The following is a 19,843-nucleotide window of genomic DNA, read 5'->3' as shown; positions in this document are numbered from 1 at the left end:
CTACAGTCTTTAATCAATTGTTAGTTGACTTTTTGTTACTGATATTATCTGAGGCAATGGTTGTGAGGATTAAATGATATGCAAATGATTGGTTTATTACCAGGCACACAGTAAGACCTCAATAAATGTTAGATACTATAAGGACTGTTATGATGACTAAGAACAATAGTACTATAATGGGAAGCAAATTAGAAAAGTTGACTTCTTTACTGTCGTCTACCCATATAAGGTAAAATATCTGTTTGTTCTCCAGTTTTCAGATAAGACATATTTTATTCCTCTAAGCATTTATTGAAACATGTAAAAAATGTTCATAAGCAGCATTAACAATAATAGCTACAATCTGGAAATGACAAAACTGTTCACTAACATAAGAATAACTATTTATGGTATATTCATTCAGTAGAATACCATACAGCAATGGAGCAAACTACTGCTAGTAGTTCAAAAACATGAACTTCATAATGTTAAGAGAGAAAAAGGAGACAAAAGGAGAACATTCTATAGAATTTCTTTGAAGTTCAAAAATAAACAAACTAATCCATGGTGATACAAATGAGAGTAATGTTTGCCTTTTGGAAGGGTTAAGGACTGCAAGTGGGCATCACCTCTATTAGCAATAATACCAGCTTCTGGGGTGGTGATAATGTTCTACATCTTAACATTATGTATCATACTAGAGGCCCGGTGCACAAAAACTTGTGCACTGGGGGGGGGGGGGGTGTCCCTCAGCCTGGCCTGTGCCCTCTCGCAGTCTGGGAACCCTCGGGGGATGACCACCTGCTGGCTTAGGCCTGCTCCCTGGGGGATTGGGCCTAAGCTGGCAATAAGACATCCCTCTGGCAGCCCAGCAGCCCTCGGGGGATGTCCACTTGCCAGTGGGGAGCAGACCTAAGCTGCAGTCGGACATCCTTAGTGCTGCTGAGGAGGCAGGAGAGGATACCACCACCACCATTTTACTGGCAGCCATCAGCCTGGCTTGGGGCTGAGCAGAGCTCCCCCATGTGGGAGCTCACTGACCACCAGAGGGCAGCTCCTGAATTGAACGTCTGCCCCCTGGTGTTCAGTGTGTGTCACAGTGACCAGTCATTCCCAGTCTTTCTGCCCTTAGGGTCAGTTTGAATATTACCCTTTTACAATATAGGATAGAGGCCTGGTACACGGGTGGGGGCCGGCTGGTTTGCCCTGAAGGTTGTCCCAAATCAGGGTGGGGGTCCCACTTGGCTGCTTGGCCAGCCTGGGTAAGGGGCCGATGCCTGTTTTCAGGCTGGCCACACCACCTTTAGGGTGGGGGTCGCCACTGGGGTGCCTGGCCAGTCTGGGTGAGGGGCTGAGGGCCATTTTCAGGCTGGCTGGCAACTGAAGCTCCCAGCCTCTCCTTTTCTTCTTTTCTTTTTTATTCTGGGATTTATTTACCTTCTATAATTGAAACTTTGTTGCCATCACTGGAGCTGAGAGCCGCTCCTGCTTCCTGCTCGCTCCAGCTCTGAGGCCACGGCCTGCTGAAAGCAGGTATCAAGGGTTTGTTTAGCTTCTATAATTGAAACTTTGTTGCCATCACTGGAGCTAAGAGCCGGCTCCTGCTCGCTCCAGCTCTGTGGCCACAGCCTGCTGAAAGGGATCTGGGGTTTGTTTAGCTTCTATAATTGAAACCTTGTTGCTTTCGGAGCTCAGAGCCAGCCCGTGGCAGGCGGGGAACCTTGGCTTCCTCCATCACTGGAGCAAGCAAGCCTCCTGCTTGCTTCAGCTGCGTGGCTGCCGACCGCCATCTTGGTTGGGTTAATTTACATATCATGCTGATTAGCCCATGGGAGGCGTAGCAAAGGTATGGTCAATTACGATGTTTGTCTATTATTAGATAGGATACTTATTAAGCACTATACATAATATCTGTATAATTTTCCATTTCAATAAAACTGTTGAAAAAAACTTCTTTATTTTTGAGCATAAATGATGGATCATAGTGACTTAATAGATCACTATCTTCTGATAAAATGAATCAAATACAATTTTAAGATCTTGAATATATTTTACACATACACTGTGGAAGGCCCTCTGCCAGGGAAGGAGCTAGCGTTCTTTTAAATTCATGTCAACTGAACCCATGGTGAAGGCAGAGCCTTATCTTGGGGGCATATCTAACCAAGAGGTGGGGGTGCCTCAGTTGACCTTCAAAGCCAGGTGCCGGGAAGTGGGTTCTTATCTAAATCTAGTCAAGCACCAGGAATGAATGCAATTTGGACCCACCCACCGACCGGGAGGTGACTATTTACAAGGAAGATACAAGAATGCACACATCCCCCCTTTTATTTACCCTTAGTAAAACTTCCTGGTATCTGGCTATAAATAAAAGTTGCTGCGCTGGCTCTGGGCCCTGTTCATCTATCAAAGAGCAGATGCCACACCCGGTCCCAGCTTTCCTCTATTTCTGTCTCAGTCTTGTTTTATTCAATTTTCCTTAAACCTCATCAAGTTCTATTCAAGATTTCATCAACCCCGGAGCTCTCTCTCTTTGCACTGGTCGCAAGAAGAGAGAACGCCATCCCCCCATAGCTGACGCCACGAACAGGGATCCCCACAACACACACCTATCCTGAAATCTGCATTGATTTGTCAAGATTTCTAAGAAATAATATACATCAAAGAATAAGATTAGTCTAATCTCATAAAATAGAAAAAAAACTACAAGATGAAGTTCTTTCCAACATTACTTTCCATGATAACGCAATATGTTGTACTTAATATATAAAAAGGACATTGCCACTACAAAAAAAGGGAGACATGAACTATATGTTCATGAACAAGAACTAAAACTAAACACTCAGGTTCCCTAAAATAAAATGAGCTTATATATGAAGGAACTGCTATAGATTTAGTAGTAAAAAGAAAAAGAACACATAAAATACTCCGTTACTGCCCTCATGAATGGACCCTGGGGACTGATATTAAACATCATGACTGAGGTCAGTTTTTAAGCTTAAAAAATAGCAAAATGGATAATTAGAACAACTTTAAATCATAACCACAGAAACACTGGGAAAATAATACAACTTGTCATACATAAAATGTGAATTAAGTCAGGAAGCAGTTATCAATAGTATTAGTAACACTTTCACTAGCACTAAAAGTTGCCATGAATGACCTGTCATTTCTTAAGACTTCATTTATATTAATAATTATTAGACAAATACTCACCAATTCTTTTCTAAGTTGAATAAAAAACTGTTTGCACTTAAACGAAATTTTTACAATCTTCAACCTAGATAAAAAGAAACAGAACTGAAATATTTAAAATACTGAATAAAGCCATAAATATTAGCAAATTAAGAAAACAATTATTTTAAAAGATCGATAAAATTGATAAGCCAGACTAAGAAAAAAGAGTACACAAGTACTAATATCAGAAATGAAAGAGTAGACATTACTATAAATCCCACTGATATTAAAAGCATAATGAAAGAATACTATGAACAAGTCTATACCCACAAATTTGATAATTTCAATGAAATGAACTAATTTTTTGAAAGATACAATCTGCCAAAATTTACATAGGAAGAGATACTTGATCTAAATGGGCCTATACAGTAGTCCCCTTTCATTTTCAGGGGATAAACTTCAATATCGCAGTGAATGCCTGAAAATGCATATAGTACTGAACCCTACCTCTGAATGATTCCCCCGCCCCCCCCAATACACACACACATACTTACTTTTTTTACTTAAAGGAAGCAACTTATGGCTTCTTTTTGGATTATCCAAATTGCCAGCATCCCTAAGCTTTGCACTTTGGGCCATTATTAAGTAAAATCAGGGTTACTTGAATGTAAGTACTAAGATCTGAGAGGGCTACTAGGTGACTGACGGGAAGGTATTGAATATGCTGAAAAAAGGATGAGTCACATCACTGGCTGGATGGAGCTGGACAGTTCAAGATTCCATCACCTTACTCAGAACAGCATACAATTTAAAATGTATGAATTGTTTATTTCTGGAATTTTCCATTTAAAATTTTTAGGCCATAGATAACTGAAACTGTGGAGAGCAAACTGCAGCTAAGAGGGGGTTACTGTAGATATTAAAGGAATTTTTAAAAAGCTATCAGGCCCACATGTGTTCACTAGTGAACTGTACCAAACATTTAAATATTATACCAATTCTTTACAATCCCTTTCAGAGTATAGAAGCAGAGGGAATACTTCCAAAGTCATCCTATGATGTCAGAATTATCCTAATACCAAAACTAGACAAAGTCCTTACAAGAAAACTACAAAACAGTATCTCTTATAACCATAAATTTAAAAATCCTAAATAAAATATTATCATATGAAATCTAACAATTCCAAAGGGGATTTATCCCAGAAATGCAAGGCTTTTTGAAAATCAATTACTATAAACCAATACTTCAAAAGAGTAAAAGAGAAAAAAATTACATGATCACATCAATACATTCAGAATAAGCATCTGACAAAATCCAATGCCTCGTAATGATTAAAAACCCTCTGTAAAGTAGGAATAGAGGAAAACTTTCTCAACTTTCTATAAAACCCTTGCGCTAACATACTTAATGGTGTGAAACTAATTTTCTATCTAAGATCAGGTAAAATGTAGGGATGTCCCCTTTAACCACTCCTTTTCAATAAGGCAAGAATAGGAAATGAAAGGTACACTGATTGAAAAGGATCACATAAAACTATCTTTGTTCAAAGATGACATAATTGATTATGTAGAACATCCAAAAGAATCAACCAAAAAAACCTCCTGGAACTAATACTGAGTGATGATAGTAAAGTTGCAGGGTACACAGTTAATATACAAAAGTCCACTGCTTTCCTGTATAGCAACAATGACCAAGTGGAATCTGAAATTAAAAACATAATACCATGTACAATAGCACCCCCCAAAATGAAATACTTAAGTATAAATCTAAAAAAAAAAGCACTAGGACTATATGAAGAAAATTATAAAGCTCTGATGAACAAAAACGACGAAGATATAAATAAATGTAAATAAATTCCAAGTTCCTGGATAGGTTTGCCAAGATGTCAGTTCTGTCCATTTTGATCTATAGATTCAATGCAATCCCAATAAAAATCCCATTAAGTTATTTGTGAATACTGACAAATTGATTCTAAAGTTTATATGGAGAGGTGAAAAATCCAGAATAGCCAACATGTATTATAGGAAAACAACAAAGTTGGAGGAGTGAGGCTACCTGAGTTAAAAACTTACTATAAAGCTATAGTAATCAAAACAGTATAGTATTCGTGAAAGAATAGCCCAAACAGATCAATGTTATAGAATAGAGAACTCAGAAACAGTCAAATGATCTTTGAGAAAGGGCAAAGGCAGTCCCTTCAACAAATGGTGTTGGAACAACTGGACATCCACATGCAAAAACAAAATAAATTTAGACAAAGACCTTATACCCTTGAAAAAAATTAATTCAAAATGGATCAGAGACCTAAACATAAAATGCAAAATTATAAAACTCTTAGATATAACAATGGAAAAAAATCTAGATACTCTTGGGTATAGGGATGCTCTTATAGATACAACACCAAAAACATGATTAATAAAATAATTGAGAAGCTTGAATTTATTAAAATTTAAAAGTTCTCTGTGAAAGGCAATAAATTAGAAAACAAGCCATAGACTAGGAGAAAATATTTGTAAAAGACACATCTGATAAAGGACTATTATCCAAAATATACAAAAAACTCTTCAAATGTAACAATCAAACAAACAACCCAATAAAAATGAGCAAAAGCACTTAACAGACACCTCACCAAAGAAGATATATAGTTGGCAAATAAGCAGCACTACACACCCGCAGAATGGCTGAAACCCAGAATACTGACAAAATCAAATGCTGACGAGGATACGGAGCAACAGGAACTCTCATTCATTTTGGGGGGAATGCAAAATGGTACAGCCACTTTGGAAGACTATTTGGCAATTTCTTACAAAACTAAACTTACTTGTATCATACCATCTAGAAACTGCACTCCTTGGCATTAAACTAAAGGAATGGGGAACGCATGTCCACACAAAAATCTGTACATGGATGTTAATAGCAAGCAGTTTTATTCATAACTGCCAAAACTTGGAAGGAACAAAATGGCTTTCAGTTGGTGAATGAATGAAAAAACTGTGGTATATCCAGACAATGGGATATTATTCAGCTCTAAAAAGAAATGCTGTATCAAGCCATAGAAGATATGGATAAAAAGTAAATGCATACCACTTAGTGAAAATGTGTGCAAGTCTGTAAATTCACACTAGAGGACAGGTGCACAAATTCGTGCATGGGTGGGGTCTGGATGGCTGGCCTGACCAGGGGGAGGGGATGCAGGAGGTTGGCGGGCCAGCCCCACCCCCTGGTCGACCTCCCGGTGGAGGGGACGCTTTGCATATTACCCTTTTATTATATAGGATTTGCTTTAATTTCCCTTGGGTAAAACCTTAGGAATAGAATGGCTCAATCATATGATAGCTTTTATGTTTACATTTTTAAGAAACTACACAACAGTTTTCCAAATTGGTTGGACCATTGTACAAAGCAATATAGTATTAGCTTCACTAGCCTTCTTATGAATACTATTTCAATGCATTTACATATTATATCACTTTCATTTCTTTATTTTCAGCCAATCTACATATGTACTCATATCTGCTTTTTTCTTTTCAATCTGTTTGCCTTTTATTTCATATTCTTGACTTAATATGCTTGTTAGGACTTAAGTAACAAAGCTGAAGTAGAGAGAATAAGCATACTTTTCCCTGATTTTACTTACATAAAAAGTATTGACACTTTTACGATTTAGCATAACATTAACAGATTTTCCATAGATATCTTAATCAGGGTGTCCTTTTGTATATACAAAAATGTATATACACTTTGAATAATTATAAAGGCAGTGTTTATTAGAATATATTTCATCACCTGGCTGGAGTGGCTCAGTTGTCAAGCGTCGACCTATGAACCAAGAGGGTCAAGGTACGATTCCTGGTTAGGGAACATGCCCAGGTTTTTGGGCTCGATCCTCAGTAGGGTGTGTGTAGGAGGCAGCCGATCAATGATTCTCTCTCATCAGTGATGTTTTTATCTCTCTCTCCTTCTTTGAAATAAATGAAAATATATTTTTAAAAAATATTACTAAAATACATTTTATTTTCAGAATTTGAGCTATCAAAGTATGACGCTTTACCACTGAACCACACTGGCCAGGGCTGCCGAATTATTTTTATGAACTCTATCTCCAGCAGTCAACCCTCAGTGTTAAGCTTCTACTGTTGCTTTTCAGGAAGGCATAGCTTTGAATATGCCCACAGTAATCCTAAAATGACAGTGGTACCAGTCATCCCAGTCTTTCAATAAGCACTCCCAAGTGTAACACTCCCTTACTTACCCACACTCCTCTACTGTTTTCAATAATGCCCTGGGGCATAAATTCCTTTAGAAACTAAAGCTATCAAATTGTAGCTTCCTCAAAGGAACAGTTTATGAGGTAGGTGTTTGAAGCTATTTCCTATCCCATCTTTGTTTTTATCTCTCCTGTTGTCTCTGGGTTTCCCTACAGACTACTTCTTATGTAATCTGAGTCTTGCAGTTATTTAAATTTTAATTGTATTATACAGGAACCCTGCTGATGTAGTAAGATGTGGTTGGAGGAATAATTCTTTAATTCTATGATTAGGTCTCAGTGATTTAGTGGTCTATGACCCTTGACTATGACCTTCAGTGCTTTTCAGCTCACCTTGTTCTTAGGTGACACAAGAACTATGGAGGGAGCTGGATGGGGGGATTTCCCGTCCCCGACTTTCATTAGGCTCTTAGTGATAAAAACCCATGTTGGTTAAGTACTGGTAAAACGGATTTCCTTGAGGGCAGACCTTCATTAAAGAGAAAAGAAAGCTCTGGGCATATTTTAAATGGTTATCTCCTGGCTCACCAGCACCATCATCCCCAACCTTTCCAGAACATGAGTAGATTTTTCTCCAATTTTCACCTTGAGAACCTGGTGAACATCTGATGGTAGAACTTATGAAAACACAGGGGGCCTTCCTAAGGCTGAGACTTCAGGAGTTTTCATCTCTCAAGCTATCTTTGCTCAGTCTCCAGCAAAGAGTCAATTACCCTTTAATTATTTCCTACCAGTTGCTGGCTACAGCAGTGATTTCTTAGTCATAGTAAACTGTCATTCTTTATATTCATCTGTCTCTCCAGTTTTGAGAGATGCAGTATGCCTTGAGTACTTAATTCTCTGAGGGATCTAAAAACAATAGTTGATTTTCATTTTTCCTTGTTTTTTTGTTTTGTTGTTTTTTTGCTGTAAGGATAGGAGTGATGACTTCCAAGTTCTTTACTTGCTGGACTGGGAACCACAACTCTCTCCTCCCCATTTTATTTTCTTAATGGTGGGTGTTTTTTTTTTAAAAAAATGTATTTCTTTTAAAAAAAGAAATATTTTAATTGATTTCAAAGAGGAAAGGAGAGAAAAGATAGAAACATCAATGATGAGAGAGAATCATTGATCAGCTGCCTCCTGCATGCTCCATGCTGGGGATTGAACCTGCCACCTGGGCATATGGCCTGATTGGAATCAAACCATGACATCCTGGTTCATGTGTTGATGCTCAACCACTGGCCAGGCTTAATGGTGTTGTTTTTTATTAGTATTAATTTTAATGAAGTCTAATTTACAGAATACAAATAACCCCAATTCACTATTAAACATTTTAAAAGTGTGAATTTGAACTAAATAATTCAGGGATAACCATACATGAAAAGATATGAGGGAGCATATTTAGTATGTGACACACTACTTTTTTTATATGTAGCTCTAATTTTGAGAGAAGTGGTAAGTGAGAAGCTTGTGTTTCAGGATCTGAAAGACCTGGGTTTAAAGTTCTACTTCATACTTACCAGTTGTTTAACCTTAGACCAGTCAACTTCTCTGCTAGAGTACACATGATGCTAGCTATTATATTACAGTATAAATATAGAAATTCCCTAAGAGAAAAATTCATAAAGTAGTATTTCTGAGAAGCTAAGCAATTTTTGAAATAAATTAACACAATTATTTTGGTATCTTCTGGTAGATTCCATGTAAGTAAAATAAATTTGCATGCCAATATTAATATACTTTGTCACTTTCTTTAATATGAATTATTATATTAGTAATATAAAAAAGTAAAAGTATTAATGGAAGTCCTTACCATGGAAAGGTATTCATTCGTACCCTGTTCTTATAAATCAGAATTCCTCCTGACATCACTCCAATCATAATTTCATTGTTACTTTGATCCTTCAAAAAAGAAAATGACAAATCTAAAATACTGGGATTTATCTGTTAAAAATGTATTTTAAAAACAGGCTTAGTTTTTTTTTTTATACAATGAGACATTTTCAAAGGCACCCCATCCTATATAATAAAACCTAATATGCAAATCAACCAAACAGCAGAACGACCAGTCGCTATGACACGCACTGACCACCAGGGGGCAGACGCTCAATGCAGGAGCTGCCCCCTGGTGGTCAGTGCACTCCCACTGGGGGAGCGCTGCTCAGCCAGAAGCCGGGCTCATGGATGGCAAGTGCAGTGGCAGTGGCGGGAGCCCCTCCCGCCCCCAAAGCAGTGCTAAAACACAGTGAGCCTCTCCCGCCTCTGGCAGTTGGACATCCCCTGAGGGGTCCCAGACTGCTAGAGGGCGCAGGCCAGGCTGAGGGATCCCCCACCCCCGCGTGTGCACGAATGTTGTGCACCAGGCCTCTAGTAATTGCATATTTACAAATCCATATGGTAATTCTTACCTCATAAAAATAAATGACATATTTCAAATTAAACTTAAATGTTGCATTATTAAAAGTCATTATGATCTAAGGACTCCACATAGTTTATAATTTATTTGGGACAGAAAATTAGAATGATGAGTTAGTATCATCCCTCCATTCCTAAAATTCTTATGTTCTAATCACAAACCCAAACAGAAAGCCAAAATGAGGAGACAAATATAATGCTCTGATTGCAAAAAGTGGAAAAAAAAATATAGAGGACTTCAGAGTGTGGTGAATAAAACAGTATTTTTAACATAAGAAAACTCCTATAATTAGTATAATACAATAAAATACATCATAAAATTATAGAGTGAGGAACAATTAACTGTTTTGAGAGTTTGGAAGACTCCAAAGAAGAAAACTGAATTGCGCTTTGAGGATTGAGTAAGAGTTTTCATGCTAATGGATTGAACTTGAATAGCTAACCTACATTATGAGAATGAATTGCATTAAACTACTTTTTTTCAGATGCTAATCAACCTTGAAATAGTTTTGCTTTTTGACTTGAAGCATTCCATAGATAAACTAAGATAGCAATAATGCTTTTACCTCCTTCTATTCATTTTCTCAAAAAGAATTGCTGAAAATACAAGATTTTATAATTGTCTCCCTAAGAAAACAAAAATATTTAAAATGTACTTACAATAATTTCAAATTAAATAAAACCATATTAAATTAACTCTTTAGGTAGGATAATATATAAAGAGGTCAAACACAACAGTGTATGCTAATTTGTCTGGATGCTCATTTTGTTTATCAATAACCAAAACCACTGTACATTATTATCAGAACCTTAAATAATTTTTTAAAGGACACCAATTAGAAGTCAGGACCAAAATAGCAGACCGATCCGAACAGATGGCAGACTTAATATATGCTCCTATTACTTCTTCAGCTCCCCATCGGAGAACATCAGAGAAGACATATGAAAAGGAAAAGAATCTGTAAAACTTGAAAACAATCCATAACACCCAAAGGTATATAATCAAGGCACCAGATATTTTGAGGGAACTGTAAAGACATAAACACAATACAATCAGAATACAGAAAACCACAGCTCAAACTACACACACAAGAGCAAGTTCTATGTGGAGGTGGAAAGAGAAGCAAATTTAAAAGATAAAGTACAGAGATTAAAAATGGCAGCGGAGTAAGTGGGTGCTGCACAGATATGCTCCAAGGAACAAACTGGAATTACAACTAAATCACAGAAAAACTTCCTGAATAATCAATGGAAGACTTGCTGGAGAGAACCCTGATACCTGAGGACCGAAAGTGGAGACCGCATAGAGATTGGTAGGAGTGGCGGAGTGGCAAAAAGGCTGGCCGGGTGCCCACAGACAGCAACTGAAGTTCTACAGAGCTATCTCAGCTCTGGGGGTTGCCACTGAGAACTCTAGGGTGTAATCCCCGAGCTGAGTCCCCCCCCCAACCCCCCCACCCCCCCACCCGCAGAGAACACCACAACTGAGAAGGGTAACTACATAACATCTGGCTGTGAAAAGCAGCAGAATTGCTGTCAGCCAGGGAGAGACAGCTGGAAATTCAGGCACCGTCTTAAAGGGCCAACACACAAAATTCCCTGTGGAGCCACCTACCTTGTGCTCTTGCAGAGGGAGGGCAGAGTGGACTGAAGCTGTGTGAACAGAAGGCAGGATCCGGGGCTCAGGAGTTAGAGCTCAGAAGGCAGACACTCTGGTTTCCTGTGCTGAGTCATTCCCTTACGCTGTGGAGGTCATATTTCTCACGCAGGCATTAGGTATACAGGCGACCTTGCCTGTTGGGGAAGACAGCAGATCCACCCCATTGAAAACACCTTGGCCCCACAGTGCAGAATTGCTGAGGCCCAATTAAGAGGCTGAGAATAACAATTAGCTTCCAGGCAGAAGCAACTGCCAAACACTGTTGACAAAAACTCTTGCCACACCTGTGGATGATTGATTGAGGACAATTTAAGACAGAATCATATCAGTCTGTAAATAGATATGGTCTCTGGGGGCTTACAGTCTTTGCCTGACCTAATCAGCCAGAAACAGCATTTGACACTGTCCTGCATTAGAGATTGAGAGGCATACCAGATCAATCTAATAGGTAGTAACAAACCCAAACAGAAAGCCAAAATGAGGAGACAAAGAAACAACCCGCAAATGAAAGAACAAGAGAATTCTCCAGAAGAAGAGATAAATGAAATGGAGATCAGAAATTTATCAGATAAAGAGTTCAGAGTAAGGATGGTAAAGATGCTCAAGAGCATGAGAAAAGATATAGTAACTCTGAAAGAAAATAAAGAACAACATAGTACAAATAAAGAAGACATTGGAAGACACAGCTGATTAGGGGAAGCTGAGGATCGAATCAGTGAATTAGAAGATGAGGTTGAAAAATCACTCAATCAGAGAACCAAAAAGAAAAAACAATTGAAAAACAGGAGGATAATTTAAGAGAGCTGTGGGACAAGATGAAATGTAACAATATTCGAATAGCAGGTGTGCCAGAAGAGGCAAAAAGGAAGAAGGGATAGAAAACTTCCCTAACCTGGTTAAGAAAAAGTCACACAAGTTCAGGAGGCACAGAGAACCCCAAGCAAGAAGAACCCAAACAGGCCCATGCCCAGACACATAATTAAATTGCCAAAAATTAAAGTCAAAGAAAGAATCTTAAAGGCAGCAAGAGAAAAAGCAAACTCTTACCTACAAAGGAGCTCCCATAAGGCTGACACCTGATTTCTCATCAGAAACTCTACAGGCCAAAAGGGAATAGCATGAAGTACTCAAGGTAATGGAAAGCAAGGATCTAAAACCAAGATTACTATTATCCATCAAGGCTACCATTCAAAATAGACAGCCAAATAAAGAGCATCTTGGACACAAAAAGGCTAAAGGCATACATCACCACCAAGCCAACATTACAATAAATGCTAAAGGGAATGCTGTAACGAGGAGAAGAAGAAACAGAGAGAGAAACCTAGGCATACACAATTAAACAGAATTACAATGGCAATAAATAAGTACCTATCAATAATAACCTTAAACGTAAATGGACTAAATTCTCCAAAAGGCAGAGGGTAGGTGAATGGATACAAAAACATGACCCAACTATATGCTGTCTACAAGAGGCCCACCTCAGAACAAAAGACACACACAGGATGAGAATGAAAGGATGGAAAAAAACTTTCCCATGCAAATGGAAAAGAAAAAAAAGCTTGAGTAGCAATACTTATGCCCGAGAAATTAGACCTCAAGTGAAGGCTATAACAAGAGATAAGGAGGGCTACTTCATAATACTGAAGGGAGTGCATCAACAAGAGGATATAATTCTGATAAACCTATATGTCACAAATATAGGAGCACCCAAATACATTAAAAAAACAACAAAAAACTTCTGGAAGATATCAAGGGAGAGATCGACAACAATACAATCATAGTAGGGGTCTTTAATGCCCCAATGACACCACTGGATAAATCTTCTAAACTAAAAATCAGCAAAGAAACATCAATCCTAAATGACTCACTAGATCAGATGGACTTAATTGGTATCTTCAGAACACTTCACCCCAAAGCTATGGAATATACAGTCTTCTCAAGTGCACATGAACATTTTCAAAGATAGACCACATATTAGGGCACAGGCTAAGTCTCTACAAATTCAATAAGACTGAAATTATAACAAGCATCTTCTCAGATCACAATGGCATAAAATTAGAAATCAACTACAATAAAAACAATTAACAAGTATCAAACACATGGAGAGTAAATAGCATGCTATTAAACAATGAATGAGTTACCAAAGAGATCAAAGAAGAAATAAAAAACATTCTGGAAACAAATGATAATGAAAACACAGCAATCCAAAATCTATGGGGACATATTGAAAGGAGTCCTGAGAGGGAAGTTCATAGCTCTACAGGCCTACCTCAAAAAGAAAACAACAACAGAAAAACTGGTAATAAGGTATCTAACTCAACAACTTGAAAAACTAGAAAACAGCAACAAGAAAAACCCAGTGTAAGTAGAAGGGGAATATCATAATGATCAGAGCAGAAATAACAGAGACAAAAAAAAAAAAAAATCAATAGAACCAAAAGCTGGTTCGTTGAAAGGATAAACAAGATTGATGAACTGTTAGCCAGGCTCACCAAGAAACAAAGAGAGGACCCAAATAAACAAAATCAGAAATAAAAGATGTGAAGTAACAACTGACCCCACAGAAATACAAAGGATTGTTAAAAAAAAAAATACTATAAACAACTTTCCTAAAACAAACTGGACAACCTAGATGAAATGGACATATGCCTAGAAAAATACAATCTTCCAAAACTCAACCAGGAAGAATCAGAAAACCTGAATAGGCTGATAACTACCAATGAAATTGAAGCAGTAATCAAAAAACTTCCACCAAACAAAAGCCTAGTGCAGTCGGCTTCACGAGGGATTTTTACCGAACATTCACAGAAGAACTAACACCGACCCTCCTCAATCTATTCCAAACAATTCAAGAGAAAGGCACACTTCCAAGCTCTTTCTATGAAACCAGCATTACCCTAATCCCCAAACCAGATAAAGTCACTACAAAGAAAGAGAATTACAGGCCAATATCCCTGATGAACATAGATGCTCAAATGTTTAACAAAATTTTAGCAAATCACATCTAGCAATACATTGAAAAGATCATACACCATGACCAAGTGGGATTTATTCTGGGGATGCAAGGCTGGAACAATACCTGCAAATCAATAAACGGGATATATCACATAAACAAACTGAAAGACAAAAATTACAGTTGATGCAGAAAAAACATATGACACAATCCAACACCCTTTTTTAATAAAAACTCTCAGCAAAGTGGGAATAAAGGGACAATACTTCAACATAATAAAACCTTATATGACAAACCTATAGCCAACAACAAGACAGGGATGCCCACTTTCACTACTCCTGTTCAACATAGTATTGGAAGTGCTAGCTATAGCGATCAGCCAAGAAGCAGAAATAAAAGGTATCTAAATTGGAAAAGAAGAAGTAAAACTGTCCTCATTTGCAAATGACATGATATTGTAGATGGAAAATCCTAAAGACTCCATCAAAACATTACTAGATTTAATAAATGAATTCGGCATTGTGGTAGTATACAAAGTTAACACCCAGACATCTATGGCTTTTTATACACCAATAATGAACTCACAGAAAGATAAACTAAAAAAACAACCCCATTTACCATTGCAACAAAAAAATTAAGATAACTAGGAATAAACTTACCTAAGGAGGTAAAAGACCTGTACTTGGAAAACTATAGGATGTTGAAAAAGAGATGTTAAAAATCTCCTAAAATTTAATAGGCAAGAGCATACGATAGAGTCAAGACAGTATTTTTGGTCTCTTAAGTGGCCCCAGGGCAAGGTGTTTTCCAATAGGGTGGGTCAATTGTCTCCCCCAAGGCAAGGCAAATGTATGTGGGAAAGATGTCCTCCCCTATGTGAGGGAAGGACTCAGCATAGGAAACTGGGAGTGTCTGCCTTCCAGCTCTAACCCCATGTCCAGTTCTGCTCACACAGCTCCAGTCCACTCTGCCCTCCCGCTGTGGGAGCATAAGGTAGGTGGTTCCACAGGGAATTTTGTGTGTTGGCCCTTTAAGAGGGTGCCTGAATTTCCAGCTGTCTCTCCCTGGCAGACAGCAACCCTGCTGCTTTTCACAGCCAGATGTTATGAAGTTACCCTTCTCAGCTGTGGTGTTCTCTGCGGGGGGGGGGCCCAGCTCGGGGATTAGACCCTAGAGTTCTCAGTGGCAACCCCCACAGCTGAGATACCTCTCAGAACTCAGTTGCTGTCTGTGGGCGCCCAGCCAACCCTTTCGCGCTTCCACCCCTCCTACCAGTCTCTATGTGATCTCCACTCTCGGTCCTCGGGTATCGGGGTTCTCTCCTGCAAGTCTTCAGTTGATTATTCAGGAAGTTTTTCTGTATTTCAGTTGTAATTCCAATTTGTTCCTGGGAGCATGTCTATGCAGCATCCACTTAGTTTTTCACCATTTTTAATCACCTCAAGGGATTACATTTTAATTTTTTTATTATTCTAACCATTCTCTCATGAAGTGTTCAAACAAATGCAGGTTAAAAACAAAGTTTTGGAAGAAGCTATAAACTGGTTCTTCTCTTAACTCACAGGGCTGTTTTAAGTATTAAATGAGATTAATAAATGTGAAGCCTTAAGTCGGGTGTCAAGCACTTAGTAAATGCCAAATAGACAGAACCTGGAGAAGTTAGGGAGGAAACCAAGATGGCGGCATAGGTAAACACCGGAAATTATTGCCTCGAACAACCACTTCAAAAAACAACTAAAAGACGGAACGGACATCATCCAGAACCACAGGAAGGCTGGCTGAGTGGAAATTCTACAACTAGGAGGAAAGAGAATATCATACCCAGACTCAGAGGAGGTGCAGTGCTGAAGTGAAATACTAAGGTGCGTAGTGCACGTGAGCGGGCTGGCGGCGGAGGGCGTGGTTGTTGTTTTCAATCAGGAGGGAGTTTCAGACTCTGAGCTCCAGATCTGGGCGAGTCTCTCGGGACCCAGACTCAAACAGGAGAAGCTGGACTGTCTGGCTTCGGTCAGAACTCGAAGGCAGCCTTCTTTCCGAGGTTTGCAGCGGTTGCTGGGACTCTGTGAGGCAGAGCCCCTAGGGACGGAACTGAGAGCAGCCATAACTGCTCGCTCCGGCCAGCCCTATAGATCCCCGGGGACCCGCCCCGCCCAAGCCCAGCGCAGAGCCATTTGCCGGATAGCCTCAGGCAAACGCTAGATTAGCACCGCCCTAGAGATCCAGCACAGAAGCTCTCCCACTGCAGACACAGCGGACTCTCATAGCCAGTTAGCCTGGAGGTCAAATCACCCCCAGTATTGCCGAAAACAATCAAGGCTTAACTACAACAAGACTGCGCACAAAGACCACTAGGGGGTGCACCAAGAAAGCATAAAAAATGCGGAGACAAAGAAACAGGACAAAACTGTCAATGGAGGATATTGAGTTCAGAACCACACTTTTAAGGTCTCTTAAGATCTGTCTAGAAGCCGCCGATAAATGTAGTGAGATGCTCAAGAAATCTAATGAGACCCTCGATGTTATGAAAAAGAACCAATTAGAAATTAAGCATACATGGACTGAAATAACGAATACTATACAGACTCCCAACAGCAGACCAGAGGAGTGCAAGAATCAAGGCAAAGATTTGAAATGCGAAGAAGCAAAAAACACCCAACCAGAAAAGCAAAATGAAAAAAGAATCCAAAAATACGAAGATAGTGTAAGGAGCCTCTGGGACAGCTTCAAGCATACCAACATCAGAATTATAGGGGTGCCAGAAGATGAGAGAGAGCAAGATATTGAAAACCTATTTGAAGAAATAATGACAGAAAACTTCCCCCACCTGGTGAAAGAAATAGACCTACAGGTCCAGGAAGCGCAGAGAACCCCAAACAAAAGGAATCCAAAGAGGACCACACCAAGACACATCATCATTAAAATGCCAAGAGCAAAAGACAAAGAGAGAATCTTAAAAACAGCAAGAGAAAGACAGTCAGTTACCTACAAGGGAGTACCCATACAACTGTCAGCTGATCTCTCAACAGAAACTTTGCAGGCCAGAAGGGAGTGGCAAGAAATATTCAAAGTGATGAATGCCAAGAACCTACAACCAAGATTACTTTATCCAGCAAAGCTATCATTCAGAATTGAAGGTCAGATAAAGAGCTTCACAGATAAGGAAAAGCTAAAGGAGTTCATCACCACCAAACCAGTATTATATGAAATGCTGAAAGGTATCCTTTAAGAAGAGGAAGAAGAAAAAGGTAAAGATACAAATTATGAACAACAAATACACATCTATCAACAAGTGAATCTAAGAATCAAGTGAATAAATAATCTGGTGATCATAATAGAATCAGGGACATAGAAAGGGAATGGACTGACTATTCTTGGGGGGGAAAGGGGTGTGGGAGATTCGAGAAGAGACTGGACAAAAATCGTGCACCTATGGATGAGGACAGTGGGTGGGGAGTGAGGGCGGAGGGTGGGGCGGGAACTGGGAGGAGGGGAGTTATGGGGGGAAAAAAGAGGAACAAATGTAATAATCTGAACAATAAAGATTTAATTTAAAAAACACACACACACACAAAAAAAATGCCAAATAGGTGTTTCCTGTTATTATTATCTGTATCTTGTACAGCAAAATCTCTCACAGCCTTCTTTAAATACTCCCTAATCAATCTCTGGTCCTCACTCTATGTCCCAAACTGCTCTTACAAGGCCACCAGGAGCCTACACATTTCTAACCAGGAATCCTCTAACATAGTTTTCGCTTGGCTTCAAAGACACACACGTGTCTTTGACAGTAAGGCTTTCTTTCTATATAAAATGCTACTTCTTCCTGGTGTCATTCCTGGTTCTTCTCCATCTTTCTAACCTCTGAATTGCTAAGTGTTCAGCTCCAAGGACCTCTTCCCTTCAATATCTACTAGGCATATTCCTGCAGTGCTCTCATCTCATCACTTTAAACATCCTATATAAGAAAAGCCCAGCAACCGAATGGCGGAACTACCAGGAACGACCAGTTGACCAGTTGTTATGATATGCAATGACCACCAGGGGGCAGGTGCTCAATGCAGGAGCTGCCCCCTAGTGGTTAGTGCGCTCCCACAGTGGGAGTGCCGCTCGGCTGATCGGGATGAGCGGTGCTCCCACAGCGGGCCAATCCCCGCGGACCACATCCCCCACCCCACCAGTGCAGGAGCAGTGTGCTGAGCAATAAGGAGTGAGCAGGGTGGGCAGTAAGGAGCCAGGGATCCCAAACATCCCCCAAGGGGTTCTGGACTGTGAGAGGGTGCAGGCCGGGCTGATAATCCCCCCGCCCCCAGTGCAAAAATGTCATGCACTGGGCCTTTAGTTACCTATAAGCTGAAGTTTCCCAAATGTTTATCTCTAGTCCAGACCTCTCCTCTGAACTCCAGTTCCACCTGTTGAACGGCATACCCTCCTTCATTTGGAATAAAAATCTTCTAAAATTTAGTATGTCCCAAACTAATTCCTGATTCACCCTCTGAAACTTGCTTCTCTCTCATCTTTCCCAACTTAGTGACGTACTCCATTTCTTAGGCCAAAAACTTTGGAATTATTCCCAAATTCTTTTTCTCTCACACCTCATTACCAACACATCAGTAAATGCTGGCACTTCCATATTCAAAATATATACTGAATCTGACTACTTTTCACCACCCAGTAGCTACAACCACCATTATATTTCATATGGATCTCTGGAACAGTCTCCAGGCTGGTCTGTTCCTTTAGTGCAGTGGTGGCGAACCTTTTGAGCTCGGCGTGTCAGCATTTTGAAAAACCCTAACTTAACTCTGGTGCCGTGTCACATATAGAAATTTTTTGATATTTGCAACCATACTAAAACAAAGATTTATATTTTCGATATTTATTTTATATATTTAAATGCCATTTAACAAAGAAAAATCAACCAAAAAAATGAGTTCGCGTGTCACCTCTGACACGCTTATCATAGGTTCGCCATCACTGCTTTAGTGTCTTACAGAATACTCTCAAAACAGCAGTCATTATTGTCTCTTAAAAATGGCTTTGCTTATAATTAAAATCAAAGTCTTTAAAATGTGCTATAAAGTCCTGGTTTGCCTGACCTCATTGGTACACTCCTAGCTTGCACTGCAGCAGTCATGCTGTTCTCTTTGCTGTTCCTTGATGTACACTATACCATGGCCTTTCATTGCAATTTTCTTTGCTTAGAACATTCTATGCCTAGATATCAGCATGACTCCTTCAGGTCTGTTTATCTTCTCAGTTAGGCCTTTCCTATCATGATACCCGTTTTTATTGTTTCAATCCCCTTTCTCACTTTAATTTGTCTGCACTGCATTTATCACTATGTGATATAGTACATATTTACTTAACTGCAAGAAAATCCAATATATAGTAAAATGCACAAGACTTTAC

General features: G+C 39.3%; 1 protein-coding gene across 10 annotated transcripts in view; it reads right to left on the bottom strand.

Moving 5' to 3' along the window:
• PTPN4 (protein tyrosine phosphatase non-receptor type 4) overlaps positions 1-19,843 on the bottom strand; it is a 230,908-nt gene that overhangs the window by 103,819 nt on the left and 107,246 nt on the right. For all 10 annotated transcript variants that reach the window (XM_059704692.1, XM_059704696.1, XM_059704697.1 and 7 more), the window contains 2 exons: positions 9,220-9,308; positions 3,196-3,259 (listed from right to left, as the gene is read on the bottom strand). In XM_059704692.1, the coding sequence (XP_059560675.1) occupies positions 3,196-3,259; positions 9,220-9,308 (153 nt within the window). The remainder of the gene's footprint in view (positions 1-3,195; positions 3,260-9,219; positions 9,309-19,843) is intronic.

The sequence above is a fragment of the Myotis daubentonii genome, chromosome 7 (assembly GCF_963259705.1).
Source record: "Myotis daubentonii chromosome 7, mMyoDau2.1, whole genome shotgun sequence".
Classification (NCBI taxonomy): Eukaryota; Metazoa; Chordata; class Mammalia; order Chiroptera; family Vespertilionidae; genus Myotis; species Myotis daubentonii.
The sequence above is the reverse complement of the archived record's forward strand: the minus strand, read 5'-3'. Positions and strand labels throughout refer to the sequence as shown.